The 24,642-nt window shown below is 51.0% G+C and overlaps 1 protein-coding gene across 2 annotated transcripts in view; it reads left to right on the forward strand.

The window, feature by feature from the left end:
• Positions 1–18,739, forward strand: part of DAAM1 (dishevelled associated activator of morphogenesis 1) — a gene marked incomplete at both ends in the record, with an annotated part of 57,108 nt that extends 38,369 nt beyond the window's left edge. Inside the window, 11 exons of one of the 2 annotated variants that reach the window (XM_082000019.1) lie at positions 1,322–1,351; positions 2,762–2,865; positions 8,061–8,145; positions 8,926–9,032; positions 10,777–10,865; positions 11,098–11,266; positions 12,060–12,167; positions 14,311–14,371; positions 15,021–15,152; positions 17,900–18,070; positions 18,530–18,739. In XM_082000019.1, the coding sequence (XP_081856145.1) occupies positions 1,322–1,351; positions 2,762–2,865; positions 8,061–8,145; positions 8,926–9,032; positions 10,777–10,865; positions 11,098–11,266; positions 12,060–12,167; positions 14,311–14,371; positions 15,021–15,152; positions 17,900–18,070; positions 18,530–18,739 (1,266 nt within the window). The remainder of the gene's footprint in view (positions 1–1,321; positions 1,352–2,761; positions 2,866–8,060; positions 8,146–8,925; positions 9,033–10,776; positions 10,866–11,097; positions 11,267–12,059; positions 12,168–14,310; positions 14,372–15,020; positions 15,153–17,899; positions 18,071–18,529) is intronic. The other variant, XM_082000020.1, reaches the window with a different exon arrangement.
• Between the last annotated feature and the right edge of the window lie 5,903 nt (positions 18,740–24,642).

Consider the following 24,642-nt stretch of genomic DNA (forward strand, 5'->3'; position numbering starts at 1 on the left):
AGGGTCGGTCCCTCTTTTTTTTTGTCTGAAGTTTCTTTGCCTGCGGGCACGTCTTACTCTGCTTCATGGCCACAGCGTTTCTGTTGGATCAAGGAAAGCCTTGATGCATTGCTTTTTAGCCACAGGGCTCGCTGTCTTCATGGCTCAGGCCCCAGCGGGTGCCGGTCCTGCAGCCCCAGGCGTTTGGTGGCATCTAACAGAGCCCTTTCCCATCCCTCCCACCCAGAGCCACGTGTGGGTCCTGGGCTGATCCAGCCTTGGCAGCTGCTCAGGGGAAAACCTGCATAAACAAGGTTTCCTTTAAAAAGACAGCAGTGTTTGGGGATGACCAACTCGAACGAGGCACGTGGGTCATCAGTCACCTCCATGCGGAGTGGCTGGAGGGAACCTTCTTTGTAAACCAACTGTGTTTGGACCCATCTAGCCCCTCCACTCACGGCCTGCCTTCTCTTTTTTAAAAAAAAAAGTAATCAACCATTTACGCACCTTGAAACCTTCTTCCCCATCACGGAGCTGCCGGCTGGTCTCTTGAGCCAAGCACAAAAAAAAAAACAAAACCAAAGATGCATCCCAGGGAACAAGGAGGGAGAACCCTCTTGTGTGTGTACACGTGTGTGGTGCCGGCTTTGCCGCACGTGCTTCCAGTCTGCTGCGGGGAGCCTGGCAGGACAACCAGGTCTTCGAGGAGCATGGTGCTGGTGGGGCATCAGAGTGGCATTTTGGCCAGGGTGCTGAGCCCTGGAGAAGGGGGGGTGTCCCTGCCAGAGGAGAAGTCAAGGGGAAACGTGTTACCATGGCAAACGGTAAAGTTTTGCTGCGGCCAGATTTGCCCAGGATGAGCCTCTCATTATTTCCACTTGAAAGCCCTGTTTTTCCTGGCAGTTGCACTGGCATTTCAGTCCCTCAGATTTGCAAAAACTAGCAATTTTCTTCCCCAGCACGGCGGGCTGAGCGGTGCTGTGCCTTCGGGCCAGCGCTCGCCGGCTCTGGCGCGGAGCAGTGGCAGGACTTGGCCAGCGTCCTCCTCCCTCATCCCATGTCCCCTCCTCGAGCAGCAGCACCTTGGCCTGATCCATTCATGGAGCCACCTCTCCCTCTCCTGCCAGCCCTCCCCTTTCTGCACATCCTTCAATCCTCACCGCATTTTCCCGAGCATCCCCCCTGTTTCGGCGCTGGCAGATCCCGAGTGCCTCTCCGTGCTGCCGAGCCTCCCGTGTTGCACTCTCCCCTTGCCTGTGCTTCAATTCCTTTCGGTTTCGCTGAGATCACTGAACTGCATGTGTTTTTACTGCCTTTTTCCATGCTTCTGCTATGGCCGTAGGACTTCTTTGTGAACGGTAACTCCAGACAGGTAAGCGAGCGTCCGCAGGAGCCCGGTGCCTGCAAGTGGTGAGGGCAGGGCGAGAGCGGGGCTGGGCACGTGGGGGACGTGCGCTGCTGTGGGGTTTGACGTGCGGCGAAGTGGGGTTTAAATCAGAGAGGTACAAAGATTGTCAGGAAGGAGCAGCTTGAAAGTTGATGCCAGGGAGGCTGATAAGTAAGAAGCTGCTCTCTCTGCTGTCTGGGTGGACATCAAAGCCAATGTCCGTGTCCAGGGGTTGAATTTTCAGATGCGGCTTAACACGGAGAAGCTGCCACCACTGGGCACTTTTGCTTTTCAAAAGATGGAAATAAATAAACTCGTACCTGCACGTTGAAGCTCTCTTTTGTCGTGGCCAGAGCAAGCAAGGCACATGAGAGGGGCAGCTGATGGTAGGTGACTTGGGGCTTGCCTGCCTTCACCTGCCACCGCCTTTGTCCTACACCACCTGTCCCAGCATATTCCTGCTTCTTACCGCTGTTTTTTTTTCATTCAAGCAAGAAAAAGAGTAAAAAATGGGAATTTCTGTGCTCAGTCTCAACCCATGCAGTGGCTGTGTGCCAGGTCTCCCACACTCACAGACGTTTAGTGCAGATCTGTAGCCCATGGGACCTTACAGCTCCAGGTTGTGTTCCTTCCAGAAGGATTGAATAGCTGGCTTTTAATTGATTAACCTTACTAAAGCATGCGATATGGTAAATTAAAACCGGGGGCAACATGAACCCCTAGGGCAACCCTGCAAAGTTGCTGTTACGTAGATCTGCCCATTCGCCTGCAACCGCAATTTGGTATATCGTTACTCATTTGAAGGTAACGTATTTAAGCTGCTTAGGAGCTGTAGGTGCTCATGCCACACCAATTCCTGCTTTCTCATCCCTTATTTCGGGAGCATTTCCCTGAAAGAGCAGCAAGTGCTGCAGGCTGCGTTTGAAGTCTGGTGGCTTGTGTTGGTTAGCTTGCTCGGGAGGACTGGTGCGTGAAGGGCGACTGCAGATGTTTGGAGCCGGGGTGAAGAACAAGAGTGATGCTGAGTGTGTGCAGCAGCCCATAATGAAATATTTCATGTGAGGATTTAATGAAGTATCACAAATATGTATGCTAAGAAAGCCCAGCTTTGTTTATTCAGCAGCGCCTGTGTGTTTGCAGATTCTTAAATCTTCCCTGTCTGAGAAAATATTTACATTTCTAACCAGTGGCTTCAAAGCCAGCTCTGGTTTATGAAGCGACTTACAGTGTTTCAGTTACAGGCGATGGGTTTTACCCGTAACCCGTGGTGACACTCCTGATTAATGGGGATCCGCTGTGTATCACGCTGCTATGTGCTGGGAGTACTAAATGTCTTTGCTTCTCCATGGCTTTTCTCCAGGCTTTTTTTTTTCCCCCCCCCTTGTTTTTTTGTAGAAGGAAGATGCTATCGATGACACCTTGAGTTCCCGGCATAAAGTCAAGGAGCTCTCAGTGATAGATGGACGGAGAGCTCAGAACTGCAATATCCTCCTCTCCAGGTACAGTTAACGCCTCTCGCCCTCCAGGGCGTGGGGGGATGCTTGATAACCTGCCCTGGGCCGGGGGGCTGCTCCTTATCCCCAGGGGGGTGTTTAGTGACAGGAGCCAGCATGGGAGGAGAGCCAGTGACACCTGAACCCGGCTGTAGCCTTACACCGTTCATGGCGGGGTGGTGCCGGGGGGAGATGTGATTAACTGGGTACATGGCAATTCGGTGTCCCCGGGAAGCCTCAGAGGGGCTGGGGTACCCAGTGAGCTTTTATAGGGGATGGGGGGCGGGGGGGGGGATGATTTCACCTCTTCTCTTCCTCAGCCTGGGTTTTGTTTGCTCTTTGGGGGTGGTTGGAGAGGGTCTCTCTCAGGCTGGGGAAAGCGCTGGGTATTGGCAGGGTGCGGGGAGCGGCAGCGTAATTCAGCCAGGGTCTGACTGCCCGCACGGGTGTCCTGTGCCACATCTGGATTTCGGCAAGGAGACGTCCCCTTCTTACAGCTGCCCAGCACCGCTGGGGTGACAGCCTCCCACGCACCCCTCGCCAGGCAGTGCTGCTACCAGCAATTTAATCCAATCCTCAGATTGCTGCCAAGAGGATAAAAAGGGCTTTTTTCGTCAAGATAAACTACACCAGTAAGACTGACTCCAGAGAAAGGAGAAGCCAGGCTGCAGTGGTCTGAAAGGATGAACCATCAGTGTAGCTACTTGAAAAAAAAAGCAGCAGTAGAAAATGCCACTTGTTTCTGACTCACCCAGAAAAAAAATTCCCAACAGCAGTAAAATATAGCTCCATTCAGAAATACTTGCTCTGCTGCCTGGAAGCGCAGAAGCTGTTGTGCCACCCAGGACTGACCGGGATGGAGCAGCATCGCTGGCAGGTTGGGCATGCAGCCGCGGCACCCAAATTCTGTGTTTTCCCAGACCATGGGTCAGTGGAGCCAGTGCCTCGCCTGGGCAGCCCGGCAAGGGTTTCCTTCCCTAGAAAGCATGCAGAGGCTGATGTCTGCAAAAAAAACCCCTCTGGGTGGATAACTCGCGGTCCCTGGTGCTTCTTCAAGCTCTCCTGGAGATGGTCCAGAGCCCCGTGGGCAGCGGGAGGGATGAGTGCAGCGAGCCGTGTGCCTCAGCATTTCGTGGTAAAGTTGCCATATTCATGGCCATTTCTGCTCTGGGTTGCTTCTGGGGATTGTCATACTTCTAGCAGACCAAATAAAAAGGATGACGACGAAAGTGGAGTTTAAAGCAGCAGGCAAATGAGCGCATCTATGGCAGCCAGCTATTACCAAGTGATGGGATTCGGGGCACTGGCTGGGCTGCTCCCTGCCATACTTAGGCTGAGCACATTCAGAGTGGGTTTAGGTGTAATTCAGCAAGAGGTTGAAGTGTATAATTAAGCACACAGATAGCCCCTTCGGTGGGAAGGGGAGCTACCCAAGCACTTGACTCAAATGCATCTTGCCCGAGTAAAGGTCTTAATTTCATCTCACCATTTCTCTTCCAAGAAAGCGATGGCTGGAAACGAGTTGCCAGTAATTAATCCCACAAAAAGGGCACAACATGGAGGCTGCTGCCTGTCTGCCCTCCCCTTTGGGTTGTTTCCTAGGGGAGAAGCGGGATCAGACCTGCCCTGCAGCGTAGTCCCCAGGACTCTCATACGGCTTTTCCCGGGCGCATCCCGCAGCATCGGGGCCCTGCGGGGCGAGTGGCTCTGGGGAAGCAATGGCGTGTGCCAGCCGCTGCTTTGGAGGTGCCTTTGGTTCATGCCATGGTGCTCCCGGGGACGCACGGGCGGAGGGGCCAGCGAGGCGAGGCGTTTCTCTAGCACTGCAGCAGCAGCCAAATCTGCTCCTTCCCCCATTTCTGCAAGTGACCAAAATCGTGTTTCTCTTCCCCAAATCCCTTTGGGTGATTTACTCTTGACAGCAAACCACTAAAAGGAAGAGCAGGGTCGGGATGAAGCCCAAGCATCCTGCAGCCTCCCAAGGGCCTCCGTAGGCTCAGGTCCAGCCCCTGCATCTCCAGCAGACTCCCTGTGACCTTGGGCAAACCCCTTCATCTCTGCCCACCCCAGTTGCCTATCCCTAAACTGGGCAGAGCAGCGGGTCCCTGGTCCCAGTGTTCCAAAGGGACTGGTCTCGCAGGGTGGCTCGCTGCAGCCGGGCTGCTGCTCTCCTGCCTCGCTGGCGCAGCCACCACGGGGACGAGCGGACTTTCACATGCGAAAGGACCTGCAAGCTTGGCCCCTTATTTAGCCCAGACGTTTGTTAGCTCACCAGGCATTGTCTGGCTTGCAGCGTGGAAAGATTACAGACAGCGAGATACTTTATCTCTCTCTGTAGATTTAGTTTTTTGCCTGTTTCCCTTGCTTTGGGAGAAATTACTGCGCAGTGAGATCACTGGATTTTCCTCCAGCTTGTAATGCAGCACAAGAATATTTTTAACACTTGCTTTTTTTCTTCTTTTTTTTTTGGAGAATGCTTTGCCGATGTCAGTGCATTATCAGGTCCTCCTCTGTCAACCACCACGTCCTTGCTTTTGCTCCCTGTATACCTGTGTGTATTTTTAGTGCTGCTTTCTGCAGGATGCAAATCAAGCCCTTGCTCCATCACTTTCTGCATGTGCTGGTGGTGAATGGCTCATTTGATTCCTCTCTCCAGCATGGCGGCGTGGAGCATTTTTGTCGAATGAATGTGGCTTTTCAAGAGGGCGCGTCTCTTTCCTGACGGAATTCGTTTTTTCCCTTCACACTTATTACGTCCTCTGCGGGATTCTACAAAAGCCACGCAAAATAGCCCCACGCCTGTCAGGCTGGCGAGCTGTCACTTCGGATCGGCGGGCTGCTGGCTTTAAATCCCTGTGACAGCAAGTCCTGTGACCCCGTTCCTCTCAGACGGCTTGTGTTCGACAGCTGCTGCCAACAATGATAATTATTGTGGTTATAGATAAGCTTCTAGCTTTCACTGGCCTCTTTCCCATCAAATTGTCTGAGAAGCTGTTTTCTGCTGGCGCCCTGCACTTGCTCTCTGCCGATGCCGGGGCAGTCTCTTGTTCTTGGCACTGGGTTTTGATGATTCCTGAGAAAAGTTTTTTCAGCCTCTTTTTTTTTTTTTTTTTAAAGTATATTCTATTATTGACTTTGCTTTTAATGAGCATGGCTTACAAAAGTCACTCTCATCTTTTACCACCCTTCTGGAGACAATCACAGTGGAAAGTGTGTGCTTTAAGTGTTCACTTTGGCTTCGGATGAGGCATAGCTGCCTACCAGCCCCCTCCTCCCAGGAGCGTTTTTGCCTCCCAGAGAACGCCCAAATGTCCAAACCCAGCCAGTGTCTGCTTTTCACTGGGGTGGGGACCGATGTGACATTTGAGCTTTCATGTCACCGCTCGGGTGTAAAAGGAGTCCTCCTGCAGCTTCGTATCCCATGTCATGTCCATCCCAGCCACTGCCCTCACTGCGGACAGGCAGGGTGTCCCCAGGACATGGCTGCTCATCACTGCGAGCATCAGAGGGGACATTTTCCATCGATCCTGGGTTTACTCCTTGTGGGGCACCCTAGGAATTGTCCTGGATGCTGCTCAGTGCAATCTTTGACCTTCCTCCCCTGGCTGAGCTGAGGTTTTCACTCACTCCTCGTTTAACAAACTCTCTCTTGGGGGACTCCCTCAAGCAAGAGGTGAGAGAGGACTGGGTACAAGATGAGAAACATGAGCTCATATGGAACAAATATTTACTTGCCAGGTCTGTAAGATCCACCAGCCTTGATAACGCTAATCCGTCACTCCAGTCTTAAGCAAAAGATTTCAAGCTAAACCAAGCCCCTGCTAGCATGGTCTTACAGACCAGCACCCTTCCCGCTTCAGCTTCATCTTCCAAAAGCTAGCTCTGCAGTCGTGGTCTGGTCCCCAAAGAGATGTTCAGGAGTGGGGATGCCTCCTCATTTAATTACTTGGAATGATCAAGTCAGCTCCTGATCTTTTTGATCTGCTGATCAGGTTGACTTCCAAGGTCTCACATCCCTCCACAGAGTGTTTTTCTGGTTTCAGCTCATTCCTTTGAGCCACATCCAGTGTTTCAGCATCCCGTGGCAGCGCTGATCACTGAGACTGGGGCAATGGATTTCCTTAAAGCCCATGAACAGATCTTTTCAGCCGTGCGACTTTTCTGTGCATGCAAGTATGGGGGATTATTTTTTTTAAACTGTATCTATTGCAATGGTTTTAACCATCACTGCAAGCTGGGCAAGGGATAGGGTGTTGGCAGACAGAGTTGCAGGACCTTCTGGGCTTTTCCACATTTCAATTATTTTATCAACCACAATGCAAAAACGTGAAGGAAAATATATTTGGCTTTGCAATCAGAGTCCTTGCAGGGAGCGGTCATGGGGAGTGCTGCCGACATCATATGAAACTGTAACTGATGGCTGCTGCAATTTGGGGCTATGTCTTCAATTGCTGTTACGTGAAGTGATGGAAGAAAAAGGGGGGGGCAGGGGGCTGGCTTCCAACCTCTTATACTTTGAAGCACATTGAATCCCCACCCCCCAAAAAAAAAAGCTGATGGGTTTCCTGGGATGCTGAGCATCTGCTTCCCCAAATTTTTTACTTCTTTCCCTTTCTTCCTAGAGAGAGACTCCAGCCAAAGGTGGCAGGCAGGGATGGGGGAGACGATGTTCAAATCCAAGAAAAGCAGCAGAAATTGGCCATGTTTTCCTCAGGGGTTGCGCCAACGTGTTCAGGAGCAGTGCTGGGCTGTGCTGAGCCCAGGCTGGGCTGCGCTGCCGACAGGGAGCGTGATCCCCACTGGCCCCATGGCCTTCGGGGATGCTGACGCTGCAGGAGCAGCACTGCTGTGGGCAAGAGTTACACATAAAAGTTATTTATTTTTAATACGTGTGCTACTTACAATACTTACATAAACCACTATGAAACAGGGATGGCAGCTGCGGTGTGGGGAGAGGGAACCGGCCGGCGGCGTTCGACCCCGCATTCGCAGCGGGGCTGCTCTGTGCTGCGCCTTGGCAGAGCGCAGCCCTACCGCGTCCTCACGCGTCCTTCGTCATAGCACGCCGTACAGTGTCATTTGTGGTGCTGCTGCCGGCCAGGAGTTAAGCTGTTCACGTCGCATGGGTGTGTAGGAAATGCTCCTCAGCGCTGTGCGATTGCTGGGCTGAGAATAACTCTCCTTCCCCCTCCACCTCGCAGGCTGAAACTCTCGAATGAGGAGATCAAACGAGCGATTTTGACGATGGACGAGCAGGAGGACCTCCCAAAAGACATGCTGGAGCAGGTGGGCAACGTGTCTCATGCTCCTCCGTGGTTGCCTCATGCTGAGACCACGCTGTGCAAGGCGCTCAGGACCAAACCGTGGCTTTGGGAATGTGTTGGGGCCCCAAATTATTTACCAACCTCATGTTGAAAAACCACCCAAGTGGGCTGGAGCAGCAAGAAAGCAGCTCGGTCATAGCATTGGCGCTGGGAGCAGCATGGCCTCCACATGCCATCCTGTACCTGGGTCTGCCCTGGGACCGCAAGGCTGAGCCAGTTGCCTATTTTGTGGCTGCAGCATGAGCCCGGTAGGGTTTTATTTTTGAAAGTTTGTTCAGCATTTGTGCAGCCCTCAAAAAGGGAATCCCATTTTCACCACCTCTGAATCCCTCTGGAAGCATTTTAGTCACCTGTCCTTAAAGCTGAGCTGGTAATTGCTCTTTCAGCAGAGACATGGAAGGATTCGTTGCACAAGATTTCCACCTGCAAATAGGTAAGAGTTGGAACAAATGAGATTCCCTGACATCTTGGGCAGAGCTGATGTCAAAACCTCCTTGGAGCAGACATAGTACATCTGTTGTAAAACGAGAGTGATGGCAAGGCAGAAGCAAGAGACACTAATGCAATGGGGTAATGGGAGGAAGGTCACAGGGACAGTGATAATACTTATTTCACAGGTGCCTTGGGGTCACTGTCTGCACATGCTGAAAAGGTAGTAGATTCAAGCAAATAAATCACCGTTTTGCTCTTGAAAAAGCTGTGCACAGACCTCATGTCCACAAGTGTGCTTTCCCTTGTTTAGCTCCTGAAGTTTGTTCCTGAAAAGGGTGACATTGACCTCCTGGAAGAGCATAAGCACGAGCTGGACCGTATGGCCAAGGCTGACAGGTTCCTCTTCGAAATGAGCAGGTTAGTGGCCCAAGAGACATGTGTTTTGGCCAGTGACTGCACAGGCTGCTTGCAAGGCGGCTTTTTAATGGACCCTCATTGGGAAATATACCCTGTTTGCTGTTTTTCACATCAAGAAATGAGTGGGCCAAGGCAAGGTGCTCCCACCCATAAGGATCACTTGTGATGCTGTGCTCCTAAAATCAGGGTTGTGCGTCCCAGACAAGCAGCAGCTGGACAAAGCAGGGGGGAGGGATGGGGAGATGGATCCTCTGGAGAGAGGTGTTGGCTTCCCACGTCATGTCCCGACACATTTCCCCTCTCATTCAGGGGAGAATAGCTCAGTCTGGCACAACTCTGTGAAAGTGCACCATCTGCATCGTGGCCCAGGTGGGACGTGCTGTTCGAACAGTAACACGATGCTCCTTTCCCCTTCACACAAACATATCCTAATGAATACTCAAGACTGATGTATGTAAATTTTGCCCTGCTGTGTAGATGAGTCCCACTCCTCACCTTGGGAATGACGCATTCCTGGGGGTCCTGAGAATATATGAGACGGAAAGGAAATGTTATTTCTTCCTGCTCCTGGTAGCAATCATTTACAGCTTAGAAGTCTTCAGGCATGACTAACCTTATCTTTTGCATGCACATCCTCTAGAGATGCTGGTTTAAAATTTTGAAGCTCCTTATTTAAATCCAACTGAGTATTGAGCTCTTTGAATTTCTTAGCTGAACTTCAAGCCAGTCACTTGTTTGCCAAGTCAGTGAGTTTTACAACCTGAGATTGTACTTGGACACCAAAAATAGAAACGCTCCTGTCCTCCCTGAGAAATGCACCGATGAACAGCAGGGCAATGCACCGTGTAGTTGCTGAGTGTCAAAGACAGGCAGGACAGAGCTGTGAAGTTCAGACCTGAGCCCTCAGGGCTGGAAGATGCTCAGAATTAGCTTTCCTATTACAGGTCACCTTTCTTCTTCACAGTCTCTTGCCCAAGTGTTGCTCCCGTGCTTTCATCTTTGGAAAGCACAACATGCCAATGCAAATATTTTCCTTGATTTCCAGCACAGCTTCTTAATTTGCCCTGTGGTCTGTAACTGAGTGTGATGTCTTTGTCACCTCTGATTAGTACAACGACAGAGTAGCCCATGGCCTTGTCTGTGAGCACATCTCCCGTGGGTCCCTGGTCCAAATGACTCAAATCAGACTGCCATTTGTGTACAAGTGAGATCTTGTTTAGCCTAAATACAACTGACAGGAGCAGAGCCGTCACTAACTTGCCCATCCCTAACTTGCCCGGGAAAGAGCTGGATGGGGCTGTGTTGGTGGCTATCCAGCCCAGGCCATCATTTGGAGGATCTGAAGGTCAAGTTTTGTTAGTGCTGGTGGTTGGTGTGCCTCTGTCCAGCCACAGCTCATCACAAGCCATTGCGAGCCCAGACCTCATCAGCATCTTTGCTAAGGAGTGGTCATATATGAACTGTTTGTTCATAGCAATAGGGTGTAAAAATGTACTTGTTGAACCTGCTGAGTTAAGGATAGGCCTAAGCACGTTCTTAAGAGCCCACCTGGATCTACCACAGGACAGCTGTAGCTTCAGTTGTCATTTTTTCCCATCCTAGCATAGCTTCAGGGAGAAATGCGGTCATTATTTTTTAATCACCGTGGCTCAAGCAAGCTTTGTAAGCACAGCTGCAAGCAGCAGAGCAGCGGAGCTCCGCCTGGAGCAACCAACGCTCAAGCCGCACCTCTTTTTTTTTCCAGGATAAACCATTATCAGCAAAGGCTGCAGTCCCTCTACTTCAAGAAGAAGTTTGCAGAGAGAGTTGCAGAAGTCAAACCCAAAGTGGAAGGCAAGTGACCGGGCCTGCTAAGGGCTCCGTGGCAGCACGGGGAGCACTCATAGGAAGACCATCAGTCCATGCCAGGGCGAGCCTCGTCCACGTGGAGGTTGCAGTGCCACAGGGGAAGGGAGGGAGATGGTGGTCACTATTTGGCCATGGGGGCACTGAAGGGGTTGCTGCAAAAAAAGGGGACTGCTGTGCTGTCATGGCATGGGGTAACGTCCCACACCTCTGCTTTCAGCCATCCGCGCCGGCTCCAAGGCAGTGCTGCACAGCAGCAGCCTCCAGCAGCTGCTGGAGGTGGTCCTGGCCTTCGGGAACTACATGAACAAGGGCCAAAGGGGCAATGCCTTCGGGTTTAAGATCTCCAGCCTCAACAAGATCGCAGACACCAAGTCCAGCATTGACAAGTGAGCAGCCCCTGCCCTCGTCGTCGGTAGCGTCCACGGGCCCCAGGGATGCTGGGGGAACGGAGGGGTCGTTAGCACTGCCTCTGGGGTGTGGGTAGGTGAGAGCAGTCCCCTTTCTCCTGCCATCCCATCCGGCACATCCAATGAAGCAAGTATCCATTTTTGGAGCAGAAGAGATGTCAAGGGAAGCCAAGCTGCAGATCAGCATGGGGATGGCCTTTCCTTCCTGGGCCGGCTAAACAGTAGCCGAGGCTGACTGCAAGGGTCATCCTCCAAATGCTTTTTCCCTTCTTTGAGAAGCCCAGAGCCATCGTGCTGTGGTGTGACAGCTGTCCACAGGGGAGGACACTGCACAGGCAGTCCCAGGGACTCCTCTCCACGGGGATCCCCTGTGCAGTCCCCCCCCAAGCTGCTACAGCCATCGTCTGGTTCACTCTCCCCTGCTGAGCTCCGTGCACGGAGCAAGAGGAGCTGGGTCAGGTCTCAAACCTGCCTGGTCTCATCCAGCAGTAAAGACAACGGAGGACAGGAATGGTGGTGCTCAGGTCACTTCCCCTGGGTCCCTGCTATGGAGAGCCCTTGCTGCAGGGACCAGGCTGCTCTGCACTGTGGCTGTGCATGGGACAGACCCATCCCACATCCCCTGCTCTGGGGTCCAGACAGGCAGTGAGCAGCATCCTTGCAGAAATCCCAAATAGCTTGTTACCAAGTTTGGGATTTAACCAGGGTGTTCAACTGAGCTCTCAGCTCCCTGTGGTGCCGCTATGCTGACCTTGCCACTCCTCTCTCCTAGGAACATCACCCTTCTGCACTATCTCATCACTATCGTTGAAAAGAAATATCCCAAAGTCCTCCGCTTGCATGAGGAGCTGCGAGACATCCCACAGGCAGCTAAAGTCAAGTAAGCAGGGATTTAGGTGGTGCTTAGGGAGTGCCGGGAGTGCCTTTCCCTTCGCTTCAGCCTGCCTTTTGTGTCCCCCTCCCCTGCTCGCGCTCCGGGCCAGATCCTGGCCACCGGGCTGAGCCCTGTGCTTTGGCCGCGCTGGCCCGAGAGCAGCCCCAGAGGCAGGAGCAAACATCACCTGGTGGCTTCAAATCTCAGCCCTTGCAGCGAAAGGGCTGGGAGCCTCCGACCGACCGCAAGGGAGGAGAGCTGCTTGGAGCAGCCGTTTCCTGTTGTTATCTCACCGCAGAAGCATTTAATTAATTTCTAATGGTACGTTAAGTAATCCGGGAGGAAGCGGTTTGCGGTGTGGCTGCAGATAAAGGGCAGCTGTTTATCTGCGCGTGGTGGGGAGGCTTTGCCTGCAGCACAGGCAGGACCAGGCAGCGGTGCAAGGGGCTCACCTGCCTCCAGGTCCTGCCTGGCCCTGGTTTCACCACCAACAATGGAGCTTCTGGTGTTTGCAACGAGCTTTTACACCCTGTCCGCCTCCCGGTGACCTGTTCGGAGCAGGCTGCCGCTGTCTCTTTGCCGGCGGAGGCCCCTGTTCAGCAAAGCCCTTAAACACACACTGAACTTTTAAGTGCAGGAGGAATCTGCTGTTGTGCTGCAGAGCCCTCAAGAATGTGCTGAAATCCCTCTGAAATCAATGAGGTTCTGTTTCGGTTTTAAAGATCAGCGGGAGCCTACGGGCTTTGCTGCTTCGGGGACCTGAGCAGCAAAGATCACACGTTTCTGCAGTCAGCACGTGTTCCTGTTAGCCGTGGACATGAAAAGGGCCTGAAACTGCACCTTTTTAGAGAGGGGGTGGTAAATATGCACAGAGTTTACAGCAGCTTGAGGGTCTTTCAAGTTTCAAAGTGCTCTTGTAGCAATAGCAGCATCCCCACAGAAGATCTGTAATGTGCAAAGCAAGCGTCCTTGCGTTTAAAATGTAAAATAATTGTCAGCCATAAGGATTAAACGAAGCGATAGGACAAGTCTTGGCGGGTGAGGAGCGTGTGGCTGCTGCACTTGTAGGCATCGGCTGAAGATGTGGTCGAGCTGGGCACACTCCCTCGGCAGTGCAGGCTCCAGCTTTCTCATGCTCATCTATCTGCAGCTGTTGTACAGATATACGTATGGGAAAGAAAACGTCTGCGTAGAAGGGGGTTTTTTTCCCCTAAACTTTATCATTTTGCTCTAAACTGGACACCATATGTAATATTTGGGTTTGGTCCAATCTACAGTGAAACCAAAAAGTTTCTAAAGCTCTGGAAAACCCTAAATTCCCCCCAGCTCTTGCAGCTGTGAAGCAAAATTGCCGCCTCTGTCAATCCCACCACTAGTAATGAACTGCTGGAGCACAGGGCTCCCAAAACTGCATTTTCCCAGACTAAACCTGCCAGGAACACTTGCCCCATGACCCGACGTCAGCGTTTCCAGGGACCCCAGCCTTAGGACAGACACCCCTGGAAAGACATCAAGACTGTGGTCATTGAGTCTTTGTGAGAAAGCTTCCACTCAGATGTAGTGGTAGAATCCTGTAAGCACTTGAACTTGACACTCATCAGGGGCTTGAGCCTTGTGTAAGCACAGTCAGTGCCAGACATGATGATTTTTTTTTTGGTATTATTTCCTATATTTGGATTGTGTCCCTTTATGAAAGCCTGGTTGCCTGGAAGGATGCTTTGCATGGCATTCACCTAACCATGGTTCCCTGAAAAATTGTCTGCTGTGCAATGGGACAACAAGCCTATCTTCTGTTGGCCCTCGAGAGAGGAAGAGAAATCTGTGCCCAACAACTCTCGCCTGGGCTCTCCTTTTGCTTGGAGAGGTCTGGAGGCTGCTGAGCTTACTAAGCCTGCACAGTCCCCTTGATGAAAAATAGAGAAAAGTGCTTTGCTTTAAAACAAGCAACTGCAGCCACTTTGAGATGGGTGGCTGCCCTAGCTTAGAAGCTGTCAGCCCAATCTACTGTTTGAAACATGCTGGTCTGCAAACAAGAGGCAATGTGCGCAGTGCTGGGGTCTTTTCAGTGGAAAAATATGGTCAAATTGGTCAGGGAGTCATAGGATTTGCTGGGCAAGGCTGAAAATTAACATCCTGCCATTTCCAACAGTATGACCGAGCTGGAGAAAGAAATAAACACTCTGAGGAGCGGCCTGAGAGCGGTGGAGACTGTAAGTATTATTTAAATCAAATATAGTCCAGCCTGGCTCCAAGTACCGCGGCATCCCTCCTTAGGGAGGCAGGCGAGGGAGCTCCCAGCAAAGCTGCGTTTATCTCACATCCTGGAGATCTGTTTGTCTTTCCTTCCTGCCCTGCACATGCACTTGTCCTCTTAGGGCTGTTTTGGCACCGAAGTTACCGTATGTGGTTAGGCACGTGCATGGTTTATATCTAATATGCCAAGAGGGGCTGAGTAAGCTTAGTGATGATGCCCGTGGAGGACCTGTGATGTGCCGAGGGGTCTCTCTTTGGCTGTAAAGCCACAGAGGGCTGGGGCTTGGGCTGAGAAACACTTCTGCAGCCTGGCTGGAATGGTGATGAAATGGTGGAGGTATCCCGAAGGACTCGCTGTCTTGCTAAATTACGCTGCTTCCATAATCTGTCCTGCAGGATTTGGCCTTGAAAGCGTACTGCAGGCATGGTATTGAAAACGGGGTAATCCGTGGTCTCACGCATGACGGGAGGGAGCAGCGGTGGCAGTGCAGCCAGTACCCGTGGCACTGGTGCAGGTGCACACCCAACAGCACTACCGGAGGCCGATGGTATTGGTGTCCCTCATCAGCCAGGGCCTGACCAGGTTTACATTTTTTTTTCCCCAAGGAGCTGGACTTCCAGAAGTCTCAGGTTCAGCAAACAGGTGACAAGTTTGTGTCTGTTGTCAGCCAGTTCATCACCTTAGCCAGCTTCAGCTTCTCGGATGTCGAAGATCTTCTGATGGAAGCGAAAGAGCTGGTAAGGTCACCAACATCCTGGAGATCTGGGTAGCGTTTCAGCCTTTCCTCCAGGCAACAGGGGAGGGATGATCCTGGCTTCCCAGAGCACAGGCTGTGTGTCAACATCTCAGATATCTGCCCTCCGAGATGGTGCGAGTGTCCTGCTGAGACCCTGACATGGGAAAGGTGCTGGACTGCTCTTTATGGTTTGTTTGGAGTGGCTGGGTGGGTGCATCCCTGTTTGTCCCCAGGGTCTTTTTCCTGCTCCACAACCCAACATGCCAGGGGACCACAGGTCAGGCCAACAGACTGCTTCTGGGATGCAAGATGTGCTGTAGAAAGCTGTGAGATATGTGTCTATTTTTTGGAAGTGCAAGGCAGGGGCTAGCCATGTGAGGGTTGTGTCCATCAGAGGAGGAGATGATAGGTCATTTGTGAGGACCTGAGTTTTGGTGAAGAGTTTTCACTCAAGCCTAGAGGGCTTGCTTTGCTTTCTGTGTCTTAAAATGGAAATATCCCAGTTTTGGTGGCTTTAGAGTTAGGAGTGAGGCAGCTGGGGCATCTTGGCCAATGAAAGTAGAAGGTGGCAAGAAAGCAGGCTGCTCTGTCTGGTGTTAATGGAAGAGGAGGAAAGTCTTCAGGCTGGACATGAGGTCACCCAGAGGTTGCTGTCAGAGTCAATCCAGGCTGCCCGAGTGACTCCACTTCTATAGCGCAAAATAACATCAAATGCGAAGCATCAAATAACTTCAGTCTGAGACCTGCCCAGCTCTTCTCTCCAGAGAAGAGGGAGAGGAGCTCAGTGACATGAAACGAGTCCAACTTCAGACCTGGTTAGAGAAGCTACTTGAAAGGTTTGCCTTCCCCTTCCCTAGAGTAATGCCTTGGTGAGTGTTTTGCGGCCATGTGCAATGACCTCTTGCCATTTTGTCCTTTTCTCCCTGCCAGGCTAGTTTAAATCACAGCAAAGGGGTGGCCATTGGCTTACATCTTTGATTCTCAAGCACCTTTTGCTTCCCCTCTTTCAGCAAAGGGACACACAGCTGGTTTCCATTTCCTCCAAGAACCGCCCTCCAGTGTCTCCTCCTTGGCCTGGCCTTCATCTTGATTGAAGTGGCAGGGAGATAGTCCAGCACAGGCTGTTTTAGAGGTCCCATCCTTGTCCCTCTGCATGAGCTACCTCTCCAAAGCCAGAAGTTACCAAGTGTCACCACCTCCTTCTCCCAGGTTGTACCAGTGTCCAGCTAGCACTGTCCTTCAGACCATCCACCCATGCTTGGGCATTATGATTGACCATTGCCTTCCTGAGGCCATGGCTAACCCAGGCCACCCTTTTAAATTGTTGGTAACCTGGCAGATCTTGCCTTCAGTGAGTTAGGACTGTGGAGATGGTGATAATGCTCTGCAGACTGTATTGTCTTCTGCTGACTTGGCTGGATTTGGAGGAGAAGGTCTGGTTGTGGTCCCCAGAGCCCACTGAAGTCCACTCCGAAGCAATGCGCAGCTGTTCCCATGGTTATTGGATAGGATGGGCTGTGTGAAGTGCAACAGCTCTTTGCTTTTTAAACACATGTCCAGATTCAAATTACGTTACTGCTTTCTCTTTGGAAAGCAGAAATATCATTATTTTATAAACTTTATATCCCACAAGGATAACATTTTCAGCCTCTCCCCCCGCCACCAGAATCTCCTGTAACATGGCAGAGAATCTAGTATCTTGATGAAAATCAACAAGAATAACCTCAATTATTTTGACTTATATAGTGGCAGCTCTCAGATTCCTCCCCGCATCTTGAAGTGCTAAGTCACTTAAGTAAACAAAGAAATAAAAATGCCCTAAATGTCTTTTGAAGAGCCTGGGGCACCCCCGCAAATAAAACTAAATCATATAGGCAGGCTTTAAAAATGTTCCTCTTGGTCCACCCAGCAAAATCAAAGCAGCTAATAAATCTGTTTGTGCTTTGATTTTGTTTTTCCTTTCTTTTAAGCGTGCTTATCTCCAGAATGCACCATCACAATTTTAACAAACTTTCTGTGCACAAAGAGTCTCCTTCAGGCTGAAAGTGAGAACCAAGGATGTCAGTCCCAAGGATGACTTGTGGGCTCCTCTGGGACCAGGACCCATTGGCAGATCGTGGATGTCCTGTCCTGACCCTTGCTACAGCTTCATTCGACTCCCTTACAGTAATGGTGTGCAAACAGCACGAAAGGCTGGAAAACTCCCTATTTCCCTACCCAGGGCTGTGCCTGAGCCCAGGCAGAAACATCTTTTAGAAGTTTTACCAACACATTTGGTTTCAATAGCAGAGCATGTGGCAATGATAAATAATACCCCAAAAATACTTCAAAGAAAAACTTAAAAGTGTGAGTTTCCCTTCCCCTGCCGTGTTTACTATTAGTTTTATGTCTTCGGTCTTCGGTCCCACAATATTTTGCTTCCTTGTTTTTACTGCTGCTTAGTTAATAAAGTTGAGCTGGGGTGGGGAGGGGCTCGGCAGAGCCAGAGGCAAGAAGGGTTGCGTGGGGGATGTTTTAGGAGAGGGGGCTTGGGAGTGATGCAGGTCAGCTCTTACAGGGCAGCAGGTAAAACATCAGATGATTTATTTCATGTTTAAGTCAAGGCTTGATGAAGCAAAGCCCTGCTCTCCACCGTGGCCACTGGTAGTGTTTCTCGCCACTCCATCAGGTCGAAGGCTTCCCATGGAGGCTTTCACCGGTGCAGTGGGTATCTCCAAGACTGATGGACCTCTGTCTCCTCTCTCCCAGTTTTCCAAGGCTGTGAAGCACTTTGGAGAAGACATAGACAAAATGCAGCCCGATGAGTTCTTTGGCATCTTTGACCAGTTCCTTCAAGCCGTGACCGAGGCCAAGCAGGAGAACGAGAACATGAGGAGGAGGAAGGAGGAAGAGGAGCGCCGGGCACGCATGGAGGCACAGGTGAGCGCGCACCAGCAAGTCCGGCAGCAACTTTGGGACACCCAGGGATGGCAACTGTGCCGTGCTGTCCCCAGCAGCTGCCCTTGGCCACGGTGGCACAGGGACTACTGAAGGCTGGGCAAAGAGCTTCTGCGCTCTTAGACCCTCCTGCTTTTCGCTCTTGATTGCTTAATTAACTAATGGCCTTGGGTTGGTGAGATCTCAGAGCTAAAATATGCAGCAGAGCTGGTGCTGCCCGTGAGCTGCTGTGACTGCCCCACCAGCAGCAGCCATGGAGCTATGGACCTCAGCCCATGGGTTGTATCAGTAATCCTGACCAGCTCTCACGTGCTAAATGCTAGGGTGGGAAACAGCTCTTGTTTCATGGGTTTGGGGGTCACTACCTTGTGTCGGGCACCCCCACAACCTCCTGCATGAGGGTATGATGTCTCCTTTCCCCCCTCCTGCCATGGCACATAGCTGAAGGAGCAGCGGGAGCGGGAGCGCAAGGCGAGGAAGGCGAAGGAAAGCGGCGAGGAAGGCGGCGAGTTCGACGATCTCGTCTCGGCCCTGCGCTCAGGCGAAGTCTTCGACAAGGACCTCTCCAAGCTGAAGCGCAACCGCAAGCGCATTGCCAACCAGCTGGCCGACAGCGGCCGCGAGAGGCCTGTCACCAAGCTCAACTTCTGAAACAAACAACAACAAAACTCAACAAAAAAGGCGAGTTAGTCTTTTTGAAGTGGCTGGGGGGGGGGGATTCCCATTATACTGCCTTGCGATTCAAAGCGAAACAGTGGCACGCTCTTTCTCCCCGCGGGCAAGTGTGTGTGTATATACCGTGTATATAGTTGGGTCGGGGGTGCGAATGGAGGTGCATGGGCAGCCCAACTTGATGGGTGCCAGTGCCACCTCCTCCCCTCCAACCCCCCCGAAAAGTAGTTCTCCCCATGCACAAGCACAATGCCGCGTCCATGGAGCAAGAGAGGACCCAACCCAGAGACGCCGGCGGTCCCCGTGGCCCCCAAAGGCAATGGGAAGCCGCTCCCCGCTGCTCTCCTGCTCAGACCCACCCCGGACCCTTTGCAGGGGGACGCCTTGCGCACAAGCCGAGCGGTTTAAAGAAGAAAAGAAAAAAACAAAGTTGACTGAACTTTAATCTGTTGGCTGGTTTTTTTGTCGTTGTTGTGATTATTCCAAAAAACTCTCAGACCCGTGCTTTTGCACTGGTTCCCAACCTCGGCACCACGGGCGCTCACGGCGATGCTCTTCCCATCGTCCTTGGAAAATGCTCTTTCTCCTCTTACCACCACCTTGCTAAAGGAAAAAGTTTACCCCAAAGTGCTTATCGCTCTAACGCCACACAGATGTATTTATACTTCTATAACGTTTTCTGGCCCAAGACGGTGGGAAAGGTCGGTTCTCAGAGGAGACGAAGAGCATAAACTTTTGCGTTGTTATTTTTATTCTTGCTTTCTGTTCAATGGGACAAACTGTATCCTCTGTAAAGGTGGATCAGGACCGAAGGTCTCTGGTATACAAAGAGGCTGGTGCAAAACCTGCCGGCTTTAACCCACCTTCTTTTCTCTTTTCTTTATCGGACACACAGAAGCAGCGATGCCAAGAAACACTCATCTCTTAGCCAGGTCCTTTTTCCACTGGTTTACTGCTCGTTGTCATTGCAAATTTGTAAGCAGAACTACCTGTCAAATGTCAGTCCAAAAAAAAGACAAAAAAAAAAAAAAAATTTCAAAGCTCTCAGGGAGTAATAATTTAAAGGTTTAGAAAATTAAGAATTGGAGAATAAAAAGTAACCACCATTAACATATTAACATTTCTATTCTTAAATTATGCTGACTATATAGAGGACTGTTACTTTTTACTTTTATTTATTTGTGGGGTGTTTTTAAGAAAACAAAACAAAACCTTTTTATACCACCAATACTTTTGTGATCCTTTTTTTTTTGTTTGTTTGTTCTTTTTCCTGTGGAGAGATGAGTTTGTCCCTGTTGCACTAGATATGAACACTATTTGAAATAAGGTCGGGTTTTCTTTTTTGTCAGATAATCGGTATTACTGGTGGGGTATGGGATGTCAGTTAACTATATGTACTGTATAGCAAAAGTGCTGTTTAAACTAATTTGTATAAAAAAATATGGTTCTAAGCACCTGAAGGCCATGGGGTCTGCGTGCTGAGTGAAAGCTGTGAAATCTCTCTCTAGCCAGAGTTGTCAAGAGCTGTGGTTTTACCATTTTGTTCTTCTCTTCATTGCAACTTTTGACGCACTGTAGAATAAAAAAAAAAAAAAAGATAAAAAAAAAAGACTTTCTGAGTAGCATTTAAAACAGTAATAAATAAAGCAGATAAGAGCAAAAAAGTCCAGCACCTCATATCCAAGCAGCTGCAAAACCTGCAGATTATGTTCAAAGGTGAAGTTAAGCACTTTGCTTTAAGAAGGAGGGGGAAATAAAGACAAAAGGTAATGATAATACTATTCCTTAACTAAAGTGCCTCTATTTATATTTTTTATTTATGGCTGAAAAAATGGGGCTGATACAATTGAGGGAAGGGACTTTGGGGGGAATTTAAAATATTAAAAAAAGAAGAAAAAAAAGGTTAAATAAAAAAGTCTGGCCTCTGACGGTTTAAGGAATGGTTGGTCACACGTGTTTAATTCGAAAGGCGGTGGGAGTCGGAAAGGGCGATCGCCTCCCGGGGTCCCTGGGTGCGGGGCTCGGCCGCCAGCACCCACCCCCGGCTCCTGCCTCCACAACCCCAGTGCCACATCAGGACCTTTCCTGACAGATTTCCTCTTGCCCTTCCAAACCCTTTTTTTTTTTTTTTTTTTAATTGTTCTACAACAGCCTTGTTATCAGGCTAAGTTTGCCATTTCTTTGTTTTCTTTAAAAAAATAAAATTTATCTCTATAAATAAATGCAAAGGCTGTGTGCAGGTAATTCCATGTGCCATTGTTGAAAACTACTTTTAGATTGGTGCTGGTGTAAGTAGCCACTCTTTTCTCTTGGGTGTGTATTTTAAAGATGATTTTTTTTTTTAATAATGCCAAAAAGAAAAAAAATAATTCCATAATAATTTGTAAACTGAAGTATATGTCTTGGACCTTATTAGCTTCGTAGTGACCAAGGTAGTCTGTTAGGTGCAAGGATGTTAGTAGTCTTAGCTAGTGGGAAATGCTGTGTAATGTTATGAGACTGTACATTTTCTAAGACAGCAATATGCAATAAAGAAAAACAATTTCAGTGAGTGTACATGGCAGAGCCACGAGTTATTTTTCAAACCAGCAACATCTCCCCAGGGTCACCGGTGGGAAAAAAAATGGGTTATTTGGGGTTTGAGCCAGCTGTTGGAGTACGGGTGTATGTGCAGCCATTGCTGGAGTTGGCTGCTACCTCACTTCACTGCTTTCCTGCGCACCAGGTTTTAGGTGGTCGCGTTTTTCCACCTACCTGGCTCCAGCATCCTCATGGTCGCCTGTTCGTGGGCTCTGAGACACCCCCCCGCCGTTAGCGACCCCATTCATTTCTCCCTGCTTCGTTGTTGCTAATGCCACCTCCCACCTCGATGACCAGCCTTCCTGCCAGCCTGCGTTGAGGAAGCCGACCGTTTTGCGTCGTGGGATCAGATCGTCCCCCTTTCTCCAGCTGACGGAGTCGAGCCGGGGCTGGCTGGGCTGGCCAGCGTGCCTCTAGCAAGCCTAGCCAGACACACCGCAGATGGTTTCTTGGCAGCAGCCCAAACCCCTCCAGCTGTTCACGCTCACCATTGTCTTTCCGGCACACCTTCCCATCTGGGCGCTGTGTTGTTTGTCTTCTTTTTCCAATGCTCTTTGCACTGAATGATCTTTGCAGCACCCAGCACCCCCAGACCCCGCTGTCTGTACAGATGGGAGCGCCTGTGTCATGCTCCAGCTGATACGCTTCCTCCTTTGATCAGGGCTTTCCCCAGTATAACCAGTAAGCTGGCACTGAGCCAGCACAGAGGGATGGGGCATCTAACAAACACATCCCTGGGCTTGTTGGGTCTTCCTTTGGTGCGATCCCACCCAACATCGGGGCTGGCAGACATGGCAGCTCTCTCCTCTTTATATCCCATGGCTGGTGTTTCCTACCACGGAGCGTATTTCTGACCCAGCGTTGGTCAGGTCTGGGCTGGAGGGAGCACGGGGCAGTGGCGAAGAGCATGGCTCCCATCGCAGCGCCCGGTGGTCGGGCTGGCTGGTGATGCCATGCGAAAGCAGCCCCAGGCTGTGTCGTGAAAGGACCCAAGCAAACAGGGAATGGCTGCAGCTGCTCTTCCCGTCATAAATCCCCGTGTCCTTAGCACAGGGGTGCTCTGGGGCGCATCTATAAATGGGAGTGAACAAGCCTGCCAAACCTACAACCTGATGAGGACCTGAAATTCTGGTTAGTGGCAGATTGCAGGTTTCTTGGGCCACACCAGTGTGTGACACAGGACGGTTCCCAGGACAGAGATGGGGTGGCAGTGGGAGCTGTGAGCAAGGACAGGGCATAGCTTTTAATTCAACCAAGATATCTGAGGGGAAAAGAAGCCTGGTAAGGTGCAAGCTTCCTAGCCTGCAAACCCTTCCTCAGGGCTGAAATAGCAGCATCTATGGCTTGACAACAAAAATTTGAGATACAAAGTCTGTCATTCCAGAGGAAAGGGGACTGGGGTGGGCACTGCACTGGACTGGCATGGCTGTGCTGTGTGAGCTCATGTTACCAGGAGCTCATGTCCACCAGCAGCCTATCTGGGTTTTCTCCTGAAAAAGGGTTTCTGTGCCCCAAATCCTGGCTGTTCCCACCAGTTAAAGCCATGAGCAGGGTGTGCTGGATGGGCCAAACCTGCCCAGACCCACCGGTGCCAGGGGACCTGCCGGGCATGGCGCTCCCAGAGGAATTGCCCCATGGGGCCACCTGCGTTGGTGGCACCAAACCTGCTGAGCCAGCCTTGGCCGTGCTCTCTCCAGCCCAGCAGCTTTCCCTATTGCCAAAGGCTGGGACAACTGGGAGTCCCGCCGGAGTGAGGAGTATCCAGTGCCATCTCCCGCACTCAACCTGTCATCCTTGGCATCACGCCCCGGCTTGGAAAAGATGACTCAAGAGGTTGCGGCGGTGACCTGATGCAGACACAGCATTGCATGCAAAACTCAGCTCGGCAAGTAGGGCAGACATGGCTCAACAGGGAGACACTGGGCTGCCAGCCCCACTGGCAGCGCTGGCAGCCGCTTTGGTGCCACTGGCAAGGGGTCACAGGCTGCCAGGTCGGCAGGACCTTGCTGGACTTCATGTCCAAAAATATTTATTTACTCCCAAGAGAGGGTGCAATGGGACCGATGGATCTGTCAGGCTTTGGCATCCTTCCTGGGACCCTTAGGAAAGGGTAAGCAAAGCGGGGACGTTGCCAGTCCTGCTCCCACCTGTGTTGCAGGGGGGCCTGGCTCTGTCCCCGATGCCAGATGTCACAACTCAAGCAGATGTTCTGGGGTAAAATTGCACTTTGCCAATGCCACGATCTCGCACAGCCCTATCTCCAGATCTTCAGCCCTTGTGCAGGGCTGGCACTGCTGGAGCACCCCAGGAACGGGCTCATCCCCTAATGCAGAGACCAGCCTGGCAATAAAACCCCATAAAAGCACCTGGGTATTTCTGTACCAGCCTGCGCTGTGGGGCGAAGACGCCCTTCAAACTGTGCTTCTGGGGGGGACGGGAGAGGCCAAGCTGAGACGAAGGCTGATGGGTGCAGGAGGGAGGACGTGAGCCAGCACCATCGAGGCCCCATCCCCGTTCCCTCTCCTGCAGGCATGTCTCCTGTGGCATTGCTCTGGGTCCTGCAATATATGCGTGTGAAAAGGAGAGTTCTCCGTTTTAAGCAGAGGTGCTCTGACCCGAAACCCCTGAGCATTTTAAATTATTTTTAGCCTTAAAGCAGGTTTGATGAGTGTTCGCAGGTGAGCTGGGAGCCTGTGCTGCCAGGCTCCAGCAGAGCCTCAGGAAAGGCAGCACCACCATCTGCCGGCACTTTCCGGACTCCACGGTTTTAGAGCTGTCTTGAGTGTAAAACCAATCCTGCCTCTTGCTTTCCTCTGCCAGATGTCTACTGTGGTCTGAAAAGTTCAGTGTTCTCTGGCTGTGGAACAACCAAAATGCTAGATTTTATATTTAAGTTTTCCCCAGCGTAGTTGAAGAGGGATAATTTTATCTCTATCCATCATAATTCAAGTCAAATAGCCAAAGGTCACAACGTGTGGCTTCGCTGCAAATTTCATCACTGCCTGAGCTTCAGGTTGGTGCTCTCCGGCTGTGTGTGCACACAGGCAACACATATGCATGTATGTGTGAGATAAACCGACGCGAAATGCTTTCGTGGGACATCTGAAGGCCATAAATTTACTTCCGTTGCTTTTGAAACCATAGAATGCCCCACTCTACTAACAGTCCCCCCAGGACTTGTCTGGGGGTGTGTTGGGAGCCTGGTTCCTGCAGGCTCCACATTCTAAAACCCAGCCTTCCTTGAGCTCTGTTGTCCTCTTGCATGAGCTGAACATTAAGGTGGGGTTTCCCAGTCCCCAGGG

The sequence above is a fragment of the Phaethon aethereus genome (assembly GCF_964289735.1).
Source record: "Phaethon aethereus genome assembly, chromosome: 5".
In the NCBI taxonomy this organism is placed as follows: domain Eukaryota; kingdom Metazoa; phylum Chordata; class Aves; order Phaethontiformes; family Phaethontidae; genus Phaethon; species Phaethon aethereus.